This window comes from Brienomyrus brachyistius, chromosome 14, assembly GCF_023856365.1.
Source record: "Brienomyrus brachyistius isolate T26 chromosome 14, BBRACH_0.4, whole genome shotgun sequence".
Taxonomy (NCBI): Eukaryota; Metazoa; Chordata; class Actinopteri; order Osteoglossiformes; family Mormyridae; genus Brienomyrus; species Brienomyrus brachyistius.
This window is the reverse complement of record NC_064546.1, coordinates 7,386,700-7,401,035: the sequence shown is the minus strand read 5'-3', so window position 1 is coordinate 7,401,035 and position 14,336 is coordinate 7,386,700. Positions and strand designations below refer to the sequence as shown.

Sequence of the window (14,336 nt, the reverse complement as noted above, 5' to 3'; positions counted from 1 at the left end):
GGACTGGTTGCCATGACAACCAGTCCATAAATGCAAACCTTCTCTTTATCGCATAAAATTTCAAGACAAATACAGTACAAACAATTTAATACCAGATGCACATAAGGAAAAATATGAAAAAATACAGTACAAGGCAAGCACTAAGGTCCATCAACAAAATATTAGTCCTTGGATGAAATAAAAGAGTTGTACAAAAGGACAGTTCTAACAGCCTCATCATAAATAGAAAGTGAGGTATAGTCCATGTAGTTATTTAAGTCATTGAAAAATTCAGAAATAATGGTTTCACATCATTGAAGTTGCATTAATATTGGCAATCTAAAATGGTGAAGGTGAGAGTGCAATTGTCACGGAGCCCACAAAGTCCACAAAATTTATATTTTTTTTCTTGTGTGCAACTACATGAACTACATGGACAAAAGTATTGCCATATCTGGCCATTACAGTCACAGAAACTTTTATGACATCCCATTATAAAGACATTAGCATCAATATGGAGTTGGTCCCCCTTTTGTAGCCATAACAGCTGCCACACTTCTGGGAAGGCTTTCTACAAAATTTTGTACTGTGTATGTGGGAATTTTTGCCCATTCATCCAGAAGAGCATTTGTGAGGTTCGGTACTGATGTTGCATGTGAAGGCCTGGCTCGCAATCTCCATTCTAGTTGCCACCAAAGGTATTTGATGGGATTGAGGTCAGGGCAGGGCTCTGTGCAGGTCAGTCAAGTTCTTTCTCACCAAAATCGCACATTTTTATGGATCTTGTTCATGCACTAGGGCACAGTCATGCTGGAACAGTATAGTGGCTTCCCCATGCTGTTCCCACACAGTTGGAAGCAGAGAATTTGTCCAACATGTCTTGGTATGCATATCACGACATTTTGGACAATTCTTTGCTTGTAAATGGTAGTAACTCATTCATAAAAAAAAAACTTTACTTGTTTATATGGTCTATAAATTATTGTCTATAAATTATTTCCAATGTGTTACTACCTAATTAATAACGCCAATTCACTTCATTTTGTTTTCGTATAGCGCATTTTCTCATAGGGCTTTACATTGTCCCTGCCCAATACTCCCAGGGAGTAACCTGATTATAAACCATTCATAAACCTTTTATAAGGGTAGTCTTATTATAAAGTGGTTTGAATCGCTTGTATCCACCTCATGTGTTAGGTCCCATCGCAATACCTTTGCTTTCACCTTTTCTTTTCTCCTGTTATGGCTAACCTGCTGAAGCTGTCTCCAGCCAAAGATTGGGTTGCACATAATCATAGCTGGAAACTTGTAACAGTTTATACTACTGAACTGACAGAGACCAGGAGTGGGCCAGTCAATTCCTGGATTAGTATGGTTGTGTCTTCATTGTGTGAAGCTCGTTATTTAGTCAGCTTAGCAGTAAGTTGAGTCATGGATACACTGTTTTTTCCTGAAGTAGCTTCAGTGTTAACAGCCCACAATGTTACACAGTCATTATCACACTTACATAAATTAAAACTTATCTTCACTAAAATAATCTAAAAATATAATTAAAAGTGCATAAAATACTAAAGTGCCTGTCAGTAGTTGCATGAAAATTCCATGAGAAGATTGTCCAGCTATTTAAAATGGTGGAAGTGGGGGCAGCGGGACGGGGATAAGAGAATTTAGTTCTTTGACTGCTGAGGGGTAAAAGCTGTTCCTCAGTCTTGTGGTACGGCCCTTTAAGGCTCTGTAGCGCCTTCTACAGGGCAGTGGTGTAAAAATATGATAGAAAGGGTGAGTATTGTCAATGATGATTCTACGAGCCTTGCTGTGACAGCGCAACCTGTAGATATACAGAGTATTTTACCTTTTTACTTTTCTCATATTTATGTTCAAGAAAAGAACATTTTCAGAGATGAACATCACCTCTCAGTAAAAATGCAGATTATGCTTCCACTGTAGAATTAGATCATGCACTCCTAATTCTTGGCATATGTTTTTCACTTAATTACCCATTAAGATATGATTGGAGACTAAGCCCAGCTTTACATTCAGATTTCATTATTTCAAATCAAAAGCAATTGGCAATTTTCTTTTAACCAACCAGACTGACTTTGTATCACCATCCATGTTATGACTTACTATCAACAAAAAAAACTGAACTGTGGTCACGCTTTTTTAATGAACAAAGTAAGAACTTAATTGTCCATCAGCTGAAAAGTAAATATGCATCTTGAACAATACTGCACATCAGACACACATCTCAAGAACTGATAACAGACCCCTAGAAATTAAATATAGTCAGAAGAAATATTAATCAGATTTCTAGTCATTAGAATATCCTCAGGACAATTCTTCTATGATGGAATTTCTGGAGAACTTGTGTAATCGTTGGGACCAGAGACTACATTTGTTGCACCCTTTAGATTACCAAGAAACAGAGAATTCAATTAAAGATATGCAGTCTAGTAAACAATGTAACTTAATAAATAAACAAGTAAGAGCACATAAAACATGTACACCCACACAATGAACAGCATAAGCTTTTATATTAGTTGCTACCTGTAAGGAATGGACCCAGCCCTCCACACACACACACACACACACACACACACACACACACACACACACACACACACACCTTTCATTTTCCCATATTTTTTACCTTTTATCTTCTTTGGAAGAAGAGTTCTTGGGGTGGGATGTGGTAAAAAGAAATGTGACCTTTCTTGCAAAGGAATTTGACCTTTGTTGGAATGCAACTGTTACTTGTTAAACTGCTTGCTAGAAAATCTAAATAAAGTTGAACAAAGAAGTCAAAAAAGGTTTTCAAAGTTAAATTCCCTAAAAACTTTCTGCTCATTGCCATGCAACACAACTTCATAGTAGCAAGTATTTTGGGTGCTATGTACACAGAAGCAAACACCTGACTCATAAGAAGAAGCGTAAAGAACTGCGTATGAAGATTAATAATCAAGAAGCAAGTCCTGCCTTTCATATTTATGTTGCATACAATGAGCTCTAACAAACCATTTCCTAGGATGTATTTGCTCAGTGGTTATGGGTCTCTGATCCCAGAGAAAAGACTCACAAAAAGACGGTGGACTATCTATTAAAGTACAAGTTTGGATTCTGAATTTCTGCAAAGTTTGCAGTTTGTGAAAAAATGACTCGCCTGTCAGGAATCTGCAGTGATGCTGATTTCAGTGACTTTGACTAAAAGGTCTTAAAGGAATTTTTAAACAGCAATTATTTTTACAGGCAATAATTCAGTGGTTTCTGCCCAGCACGGTGATGATGAAGCATCACATTATGTGCCAATGTGAAATTTGTTTGACTGAAGCTTCACAGATTTTCATGCTAGATCTACTCCTTCATATGGTGATGTGGAACATAGCTCTGCAAGCTATTACTTAGTTTCGAGAGACCTCTACAGTCTGAAAAAATCTGAAAACTGAATCAATTTAAGCCAATTTTAAATGCTTGGATGCATACATACATACGGTTGAAGAAAATTCTCGCAAGTGTTTTTATACATTTTAACATTTTTGCTGGCCAGTGCATGAATTCTGATAGAAATTACAAAGAAACATAAGCTTAAATTTAAAAAAAACAGACAAACAAATAAATACTTCATAGTAGAACATAAACAAATCACGAGGTGCACACATACCTTGCCTTTTGCATGGGGAATTCCCAGGGGGCAATGTTGTACTGCTCCCAGCAGTGCAGCAATAGCAGCACTGTACCCAGCTACAGCCTCTGGACAGGACTTGAGGGCAGTAAGGCGCTCTAGGCAGCGGTCCATGAGCCCAGCGGCTTGAGCTGGCACAGCCACAGAAACACAGCGCAGGCACCAGGCAGCTGTCAGCCGTGCCACCGCACTGGGGTCCAGCAGCACTGATGTCACCGCGTCCAGCAGCCCTGCACGAGGACGCACAGGCCAGAAACAAGCATGTTTATCCTCTGGGAAACAGTAGCTTATCACCAGCCACTCCAAAGTGGTGGGGTCAAGTAGCACCAAGCTGCAGAAGCCCAGCACAGAGACACACAAGCCAGAAACCGGCATGCTTATTGCCTGGGAAACCCCGGCTGTCAACTACATTAACCACCCTGCCATTTAACTCCTTGACTTTTCTACTTAGACACACAATACCTGTGGTCTCTTAGAGCTCTTAGGTGAAATGTAATGATTAGCACATGGACCTCAGGGCTGCTAGACTGCCTGTATTTCTGTAGTACCACTGAGCAAGGTGAACATCTGCAGTGAAAAAGTGAATTTAAGAAAATAAAAGAACCACCACTTAGGAAAGAATAATCTCAAAGTCTCTTTCCCATAAAACATTTCAACCTCAGAATTTATAAGAATACCATCCATCCATCCATTTTCCAAACCGCTTATCCTACTGGGTTGCGGGGGGTCCGGAGCCTATCCCGGAAGCAATGGGCACGAGGCAGGGAACAACCCAGGATGGGGGGCCAGCCCATCACAGGGCACACTCACACACCATTCACTCACGCATGCACACCTATGGGCAATTTAGTAACTCCAATTAGCCTCAGCATGTTTTTGGACTGTGGGGGGAAACCGGAGTACCCGGAGGAAACCCCACGACGACATGGGGAGAACATGCAAACTCCACACACATGTGACCCAGGCGGAGACTCAAACCCGGGTCCCAGAGGCGTGAGGCGGCGGTGCTAACCACTGCACCACCATGCCGCCCTTTTATAAGAATACCTTCCATATAAAAAAAATGATTATGAAAAAAACACCATTTAACTTTCTCCGGAACAATGAAACAAATGTATCATTTTAGATTTTTTTCTGGCCTTTTATATTTTCAGAAAAAATACTGTAAAACAAGAGTTAATTTCTGTAATACTGTCTCTTCAGATTTAGACAGTCACATCAAACAGAATATAACAAATGTTACTTTAATAATACAAGCTTTCTTTTGTCTTCTTAACCTCAATATGATCAGTTGCATTTAATGTTGTGTGCAAAGGGACATCATTCAGAAAAGCAAAAACTCTGTTTTATACTTTTTAACAAGATGTACCAGAAGTACTGGCACCGAAATCTCCATCTAACTAGCTCTTCACTGCAGCTAACCAACAATAAACCAGCATCTGTTCTGCTAAACAAGTCCCAGTGTCAATGCATAGCTCTCACACCTCTATCAATTTCTGCTTTTACTTCTGATGCATATGTGATTGGTTGGAGACCGACATGATTGAGGTAAGCTTGAACTATGATAAGAATGATGGCACCGCTTAATACCCATTTGTTCAGTAGGCTCACCTGCACTGGGGTCCTGAAGCAGCGACTCAGCAGTAGAGCCCAGGCCCAGGATCAAGCTGCCCAGTTCTTGCAGGGTACAGACCAGAATGTGCTGGCTCACCGCCACATCTGTAGCACTCAAACGGTTCTCCATGTTGCTGTCACTCAAGGTCGCATCTGAATGGGAAATGACGGCAAAAGGCACCACATTCAGAGACATGTTACTTTACCGTGCATAGCTCAGTGGATTATCACTTATGTACCATTGATCAGAAGACTGTCAGATTGAATCTCAAGGCTGGTAGACTTTGCCACTGTTAGGCCCTTGAGCAAGGTCTTTAACCCCAATTTCTCCATGGGTGCCAGACAATGACTGACCCTGTGTTGTGACACCTAAACTTGCTCTCACTTTTATATATGTCTGTATCTCTCATGGAGACCATGATGAGATACATAAAAAGACAAGGGAATGAATAAAGTATTACTACAATAATAAAGCATTGTTATGAGAGTTAATGAGCACACACCCTGCCACTGGGCAGAATGAATCCCGCCATGAGATGAACTTTAATTTCTCACCAATATCTATAAAGATACTATTGTGTAGAAACAAATAAGTACCACTGTTCATGTTTAAGAATAATCTAGATACATCTGGTCACATGCAGCAGTGTACAGGAGTAGGGTCAGCATACACATATCCGTATGTGTGTATGTATAGAAGCAAACACAGACCTACGGCCATCTTCTGCTTGGCTATGACCCGACAAATCTCCTTGGCAGCCAGGACTTGGGACCTCTCCCCCAACAGCCTCCCTACAGTGGCCCGTAGGATGAAAGAGATGCAGCAGCGGCAGCAGGCGGCCTCGGCCGGGTTCTGAATGACCCGCGGGTATGATACCAACTCCAGAACCAGAGCCAGCAGAGTCATAAAGTTATACTCCAACCACTTGCTACCAAGGCAGGAAATGAACACCACACAGGCCTAGAATGGAAGGGGACACAGTTACATACTCTCACATGACAGCAAAACATAGATCATTAATTATTATTATTATTATTAATGGAAAAGATGCTGTCAGAACTACAACAGTGTATTCCCCAGACATCCCCTTATCTAATCCTTACTCCTCGCACACCCCTCAACCTCTACAATTTCTAAAGAGACTGGATGGATCAACTGAAAATGTGAAAGCCAATAAATGTTTTTATCTGAATGCTCAGTCCTAGTTATTACACATAACTCTAAAACTACACCTATTCATTTATTGCACATTTCAATTACATGCTAATTTGCACCATTTTCCCCCACCAAATAGGTGGCGCATTGTATTTCCTTGAGTATATATTAATGTCCATACTTTCAAAGGTAATTTATATTACCTAAAGTGCTGTGATTGAATCCACTGAAGTCAAGTCCTTGTCAAGAATGCATCACTAACAAATCGAGGCCAAGACGAGACCAAGTCCATTACCGGAAAAAACACAAGTTCGGTTCTAGGCTATGAATCTGAATTCAAAAACCAAACTAAACAAATACCGTGATCTTTTATATTTTAAATAATACAGTTCTATAAATATTTATTTAAAAATTAGAAATATTTATTTTCAACTATAAGAAAATGATTTGTCAAAGACAAACGTAACAGAAACATTTACATAAATGATATAGATACCAATATATACAGTAAACTGGTGAAATTTGCAGATGACACCAAGGTGGGTGGTGTAGCAGATGCTGAATTAGCGGCTCAGCAGCTACAGCAGGATCTTGATTTAATTAGTGACTGGGCCGATACCTGGCAGATGAAATTTAACGTAGACAAATGTAAGGTACTCCATCTAGGGAGCAGAAATATAAAGTACAGGTATTTTATGGGTCCCACTGAAATAAAGGTAGCTGATCATGAAAAAGACCTTGGTGTGTATGTTGATGCTTCCATGTCCCATTCTCGCCAGTGTGGGGAAGCAATAAAAAAGGCCAATAGGATGTTGGGGTATATCTCCAGGTGTGTGGAGTATAAGTCAAGGGAGGTAATGCTAAGATTATACAATTCCTTGGTGAGACCTCACCTAGAATATTGTGTGCAGGTTTGTTCACCATATCTTAAAAAGGACATTGTGGCCTTAAAAAAGGTGCAGCGTAGGGCCACTGCCAGACCCCCACTGCATCCTGTACTATTTTTTATTTCAATGTAACATGACTGTATCCTGTTAAACATATCTCATACTGGTTTTGGAACCAAAGAATATTCATAACACACATAGTGTCTTTAATAAGCTTTTTAATTTAGCAAACATTTTATTAAACCAGCAAACCTTTTCTTCAACATGCCAACAATGCAGCTAAAGATAGTTACATACAACTATGCAACATCGTGAATTTTATCTATTATGATTGGGACTCTCCACACTACAATATCAGCATACTGCTTTTCAGAAATACAAGTGCTGTGAGCATTTTATGACTTAAATGTGCAGAATTATAATGGGGTCACAGTTTTTGCAACTACCCAACTAGTAGCCACCATCAGCAAGCAAACATCATTGATTTAAAAAACGGCCCAATAACCTCATTTAAGCATGTAGATTTTAAGGTACCTAATCCCTGTATCTGAAAAATTGCTGGTTTGAATTCATCATCTGGGACCCACCTGTAGGCAAATTTTATCAATAAGATTTCAAAATACCAGAATAGTGTTGCTTTGGAAAATACTGTCAATATATAGCTAATATACAAAGATGTATTTATTAGACAAAAACAATGCTTTGTAGTCATTTAGTTACTCAAGACTCAACACACCATGTACAAGTATCAGGAACTCTACATATTTATGCATCAGGTACATGAATTTGTCTTTTATTTTACTTCAGGGAATGTAATAATTTATTTACAGCTAGTATCTGTGCACTTCAATACAATGTGTGGATGGCTTGACCACAGACCCAAGACGCCAACGATTTAGTTTAACATGGCCAAGAAATACAAAATCAAACTCATAAAGTGTGAAGAAAACGTCCCAAACCAGACATTTTCTTCACACTTTATGAGTTTGATTTTGTATTTCTTGGCCATGTTAAACTAAATCGTACATTTGAGAAGTGGAAATAAGATCCATCGAAGATCAAATAGAATAATAATATCAAATAGAATTATCCTATTTAAATTTCTATCTCACAACCAGTTTCTTTGCTGTCACTAAGAACCATTGCTTCAATTTTGGTGCAATTTGTCTCAAATTCTGAAAAGGTCCAGATCTTCACCCATGCAGTTCATCTGTAATTAGCTGTATCTGGCAAAGAAATTTTAAACCACACTTCTCTTTGCTATCACTATTGCCTCGTTTCCATCAATATGAAGTTGGCGCTGGGGTGGTTCTCGCTGGGTGCCTTTTGAGAACCAGCTCACATTTCCACCACTTTCAAAAAAGAACAAAATGGAAATATTACGTAGGCAAAAGCAAAAGTAAAATAAAGATCAATCTGAATTTCGTTTTTTGGATATATTTTGATCTGTTTTGTATTTCAAGTTTTTTTAAGCTGTCTAACCGAAAAAAAAATGTTCAGAATATGACTCATTGCCTCCTGTCAATTGCCTGCATCCACTTTTGTCACCGTAAATGGCTCCCCTGTCTGTGTGTTTAATTGAGGTTAAGCTCACTCACTGATTCACCGCTGCCCTTTTAAGGACTGAACAGTAAAACAGTCTGCTAAAAACTGAACTTTGCAGTACCTCCTGGTCTCTTCGCCACAATATTTTATTTATTCAACTAGCAACATATTTATACTTTATTATTAAGTCTGGCTAGCAGATCGATCTTTCGTGTTTCACAGAATAAAAAATGATATTCCGCTAATAAGCCAGCAAATTGTTTCACTGCCAGCACCGGCAATATTAGACTAAACTATATCGGTTATGGATTGAATTTTCTGGGTATGCAGAAGGCTTGGACGCGATAGCCCCTTCAACTTTCATTGACGTTACGGTTCCAAATTCAGACCAGCTTTTCTATGTTGCCACGATAGAGGTGTTTTTTTCAATGTGTCTGGAACTCTGTTAAATACTTTTTGAGTAATCACGCTAATGTAGTGATTCTCAGTGTGGGGTGCACCCCTCTGGTGGGGCATGGAGTCATGACAAGTGGGGTACAAGAAACCTGGGGGGATCTTGTACAGAACTGATGTTTAACATCAGAGTCATTTTCACAGCAAAACAGAGAATTCACATTGGTACCGTTAGTAACCTGCTCATTCACTGCTATCAGAGCCTTAAATGGTCAAAATGGACAGATATTTAACAGGTATGATGAAGCATATCTTGCCCTGGATTTCATTGTTAATGTGGTAGGAGATGAGGAGAGATCTGTCTGTATTTTATGTTTGAAAACTTTGGCAGGTGACGGTATAAAACCCAAAAAAATTAAACTCTCACTAAATGCCTTGTTCACCTCTCTTCACAAGTTCCTGCATTTGTTCTTGTTTATACAGACTGATTTTTTTGTTGTATCTCCGTAAAAGTGCAAATTCTGCTTAATTTGCCTTTTCTTAGAAAAAGTGCTGACTATTGAAGCAGTGTAGTGACAAATGTCACAGAAAGTTATTTGAAGTGAAAGCTGTTTTTTTTTTTGCTTAACAAATGTTACTGAAGAAATCAGTGTTAATGAGTTTGATGTTATCTATATAAAGTTACACCTAGGCTTTTCTGTCATTGTTTTGTTGAGGTGGGGCATGAAAATATTTCTTCCTGCCAAGTGGGGTATGATAGAAAAAGTTTGAGAACCAATGCGCTAAGGGGATCAAATATCTAAAAGTACTCTTTTTTTTTAGTTATCACTATACGGTGCTGCTTCAGTTTTGGTGCCATATATGTCAAAATCTGATCACTTCCAGTCCATGACCCACACAATGTGCCTGCAAAGATCAATCAAACACATTTTGAGCTACTGGGGCAAGGATAACGCATCTGCGGAGGTGTAGCGGTCGCTGTGTTCGCTGTACGGGGAATACAATAATTAACAACAATGACAATATTTCACTTTAATCAATATTCTTCTTTAATGAATGTGTGCATCTTTGTAGAATTCCTTTTGATACTGAAACTCATAACATTGTATTGCAATGCTGGCCAGTAGAAAATTTTATTCACACTACTGTAATCATCCAAACACAAAACATATAACACAAACCATGCTTCCAAAGACACTGATGGGAAGCATGTACTCTGTGGTGATACTGATGCATAGTGCAGTGTACTACCCTGAGAAAAGCAAAAACCACATAAAGCATGAACAGCGAGAGACATTCACTGAACATGCCATCATAGGTCTTGGTACCCTGCAGTTATTATAATGGTGGTAGTGGTGGTGGTAGTGGGGGGGGTGTACTCACTTGTGTGATGCCCACCCGCACGTCCCTGCTCACGGAGCTGCCCCTTTTCAGCATGTCCCCGCTGGCCCGCAGAAAGCTGCCGCCGCCACCGCCACGCAGGAAACCGCCCCACAGGAGCGCCATCACCTCCTCCAGGGAGCTGCGCCACGGGCCCTGCCTGGGAGCTGAGGAGGGCAGAGAAGCCAATGAGACGACTCAGTTAGGTCTTACATAGCTAAACATGCTGCATTTAATCCTGAGACTGATTTCAACTGATCCAAGGTGAAAGAGGAAAGTAGCACAAGCAGGATAAACAAGATAAGCAACCATATAGTGTTATGCTCTGCTGTTACTGGGTCACTGGACTGTATTGCTGATAAAGCAATAAATATAGGGGTGCCACTTTCCACAGCTCCAAAATTCTGGGTGATGGATGACAGCATACAGAAACCTAGTGTATATTTAGAAATGTTATTGAATGTAACATTTTCAAATTCACTAGAATAAGTTTAAGAGAAAGAGTTTAGCCTAAGCATGATGAACATGATGAAACACTTTGGGTTCCAGGCTGGTGACCCCCCAGGCAGACACACAGTTCAGTCCCACCCTCCAGAAATGGCCATCCATCTGCCACAGCCCGGTGCTACAAGAGCGTCCCCTTAACCTAGTCTAGCCTTTCGGGTCCTCAGCACCGAGGATCCTGCAAGCCAAATCACCCTCAGGAAAACACGCCACATGCCCATAGTGCCGTAACTGATGCTCCCTCACAATGCAGGTAATGTGCCTCATTCGGGATTACCTAGTAACTGCTTGTTCGACACAAAGTCAAACCAGCAGTATTCAATGATTCTCCGCAAGGATACAGTACCAAAGGACTCCAGTCTTCATCTCAGCTCACTGGATAGCACCCATATCTCCACAGCCATACAGCAAGACAGGAAGCACCAGGACTATATAGACCTTCATCCTCTTGCAAAGATATTGGGAGTGCCACACACCCCTTTCCAGCAACCTCATGACTCCTGTGCTCTCTAAATAAATCTGACACTGACTCATCGCACAGTCTCTCAAGAGCCCCAAACAGAGCCTCAATTGACTCTGTGAAGATAACAACATTGTTGGGAAAGTCACAATCATTGAATCTTTCTTCACCAACAGATGCCCCATAGCCACTGGACCGCACAACCCTGACCAACATCCAGTCCATGCAAGCATTGAACAGAGTAGGAGCAAGAACACATTCCTGACGAACCCCAGAATCAGAAGGGGGAAAAACACAGAGGTTCTCTCTCCACTCTGCATAGCACTGACAGTACCCATGTACAAGCTGCCCATAGCATCCAGCAACTTTGTGAAGTCTCAGGATCTCCCACAGAGTAGTTTGATCAACCAACTCACTTTACGTAAATCGACAAAGGCTGCAAAGAACCTCTGCCGATATTCGTCTTAAAGACTGCATAAAACCAGACTGCTTTGGTCACTGGTAGGCGAACAAATGATGACAGAGGACAGCCTTACCATCAACCTGTTCACACAAGGCACCAACATCTTACCCGGAGGATCAGCTTTAAACAGCTGCTCAAAGTAGCCGGCCCAGTGCGTTACAACTGCAGTGTCATCTGCAAGGACCTTTCCATCACCTGCCCTAATTGCGACTCTCTGAGGAACAGATTGAGATGTGCATAACTCTTTGATTCCTCTGTAAACAGAATGTTGGTCACTACAGTACAGATGGTGTGTCACCTGCTCACAAATCCCTCTAACAAACGTCTCCTTATCTGCCCTTACACCCGTCCTCCTCTAAGTGTCCATGATAATGTCTGTCAAATTTGATTTTAAACTGAAGTATCAAACGGTGTAACCGGTTACAAGAACGACTTCCGGATGGCTTCAAGGAGATTCTGGTCCACCATCCAGCGTCTCAGGGTGGGAAAGCGGTGCAGCATCAACACTGTTTATGGTGGGGATGGTGCGCTGCTGACCTCAGCTCGGGACGTTGTGGGTCGGTGGAAGGAATACTTCGAAGACCTCCTCAATCCCACCGACATGCCTTTCAATGAGGAAGCAGAGTCTGAGGACTTGGGGGCAGACTCACCTATCTCTGGGGCAGAGGTTGCTGAGGTGGTTAAAAAGCTCCTCGATGGCCGGGCCCCGGGGGTGGATGAGATCCGCCCGGAGTTCCTCAAGGCTCTGGACGTTGCGGGGCTGTCTTAGTTCAGGTTCACTTCAGGTATCCTGTAGCAGCCATTGCGTGGACATCGGGGGCGGTGCCTCTGGATTGGCAGACCGGGGTGGTGGTCCCCCTTTTCAAGAAGGGGGACCAGAGGGTGTGTTCCAAATATAGGGTGATTACACTACTCAGTCTCCTGGTAAGGTCTATTCGGGGGTGCTGGAGAGGAGGGTCCGTCGGATAGTTGAACCTCGGATTCAGGAGGAGCAGTGTGGACCAGCTCTATACTCTCGACAGGGTCCTGGAGGGTGCGTGGGAGTTTGCCCAACCAGTTTACATGTGTTTTGTGGACTTCGGTCGAAGGCATTCGACCGCGTCCCTCGGGGAGTCCTGTGGGGAGTGCTCCAGGAGTATGGGGTGCCGGGCTGCCTTATAAGGGGTGTTCGGTCCTTGTACGACCGGTGCCAGAGCTTGGTCCGCATTGTCGGCAGTAAGTCGGACTCGTTCCCGGTGAGGGTTGGACTCCGCCAGGGCTGTCCTTTGTCACCGATTCTGTTCACAACTTTTATGGACAGAATTTCTAGGCGCAGCCAGGGCGTTGAGGGTGTCCGGGTTGGTGACCTCAGGATTAGGTCTCTGCTTTTTGCAGATGATGTGGTTCTGTTGGCCTCATCGGACTGTGACCTTCGGCTCTCACTGGAGCAGTTCGCAGCCGAGTGTGAAGCGGCTGGGATGAAAATCAGCACCTCCAAATCCGAGACCATAGTCCTCAGGTGGAAAAGGGTGGAGTGCTCTTTCCGGGTCAGGGAGGGGATCCTTGCCCAAGTGGAGGAGTTTAAGTATCTCGGGGTCTTGTTCACGAGTGAGGGAAGGATGGAGCGGGAGATTGACAGGCGGATCGGTGCGGCATCAGCAGTGATGCGGGCGCTGCATCGGTCTGTCATGGTGAAGAAAGAGCTAAGCCAAAAGGCAAAGCTCTCGATTTACCAGTTGAAGTACGTTCCTACCCTCACCTATGGTCAAGAGCTATGGGTAGTGACCGAAACAACGAGATCGCGAGTGCAAGCGGCCGAAATTAGTTTCCTCCACAGGGTGGCTGGGCTCTCCCTTAGAGATAGGGTGAGGAGCTCAGTCATTCGGGAGGGACTCAGAGTAGAGTCGCTGCCCCTCCGCATTGAGTGGAGCCAGATGAGGTGGCTTGGGCATCTGATTAGGATGCCTCCTGGACGCCTCCCTGGTGAGGTGTTCCGGGAATGTACCACTGGGAGAAGGCCCCGGGGAAGACCCAGGACACGCTGGAAGGACTATGTCTCTCGGCTAGCCTGGGAACGCCTCGGAATTCCCCCGGAGGAGCTAGATGAAGTTGCCGGGGAGAGGGAAGTCTGGGTTTCCCTGCTGAGACTGCTGTCCCCATGACCCGACCTCGGATTCAGCGGAAGATAATGGATAGATGGATGTATGGATTATCATCAAAGCTCTGTAATGGTAGGATAAAAGATTTTGTAGCATGACCTTAGCGTTTCAGAAATGTTTATATTCATTGCATATTTG

The 14,336-nt window shown here is 42.4% G+C and overlaps 1 protein-coding gene across 10 annotated transcripts in view; it reads right to left on the bottom strand.

The window, feature by feature from the left end:
* Nucleotides 1-14,336, bottom strand: part of heatr5a (HEAT repeat containing 5a) — a 114,798-nt gene that overhangs the window by 69,316 nt on the left and 31,146 nt on the right. For all 10 annotated transcript variants that reach the window (XR_007382313.1, XM_048974913.1, XM_048974905.1 and 7 more), the window contains exons 8-11: nucleotides 10,637-10,800; nucleotides 5,984-6,233; nucleotides 5,270-5,425; nucleotides 3,638-3,888 (exon numbers count right to left, since the gene is read on the bottom strand). Coding sequence is in view for 9 of the 10 variants with exons in the window: in XM_048974913.1 (XP_048830870.1) it covers nucleotides 3,638-3,888; nucleotides 5,270-5,425; nucleotides 5,984-6,233; nucleotides 10,637-10,800 (821 nt within the window). In the remaining variant the exon portion in view is untranslated. The remainder of the gene's footprint in view (nucleotides 1-3,637; nucleotides 3,889-5,269; nucleotides 5,426-5,983; nucleotides 6,234-10,636; nucleotides 10,801-14,336) is intronic.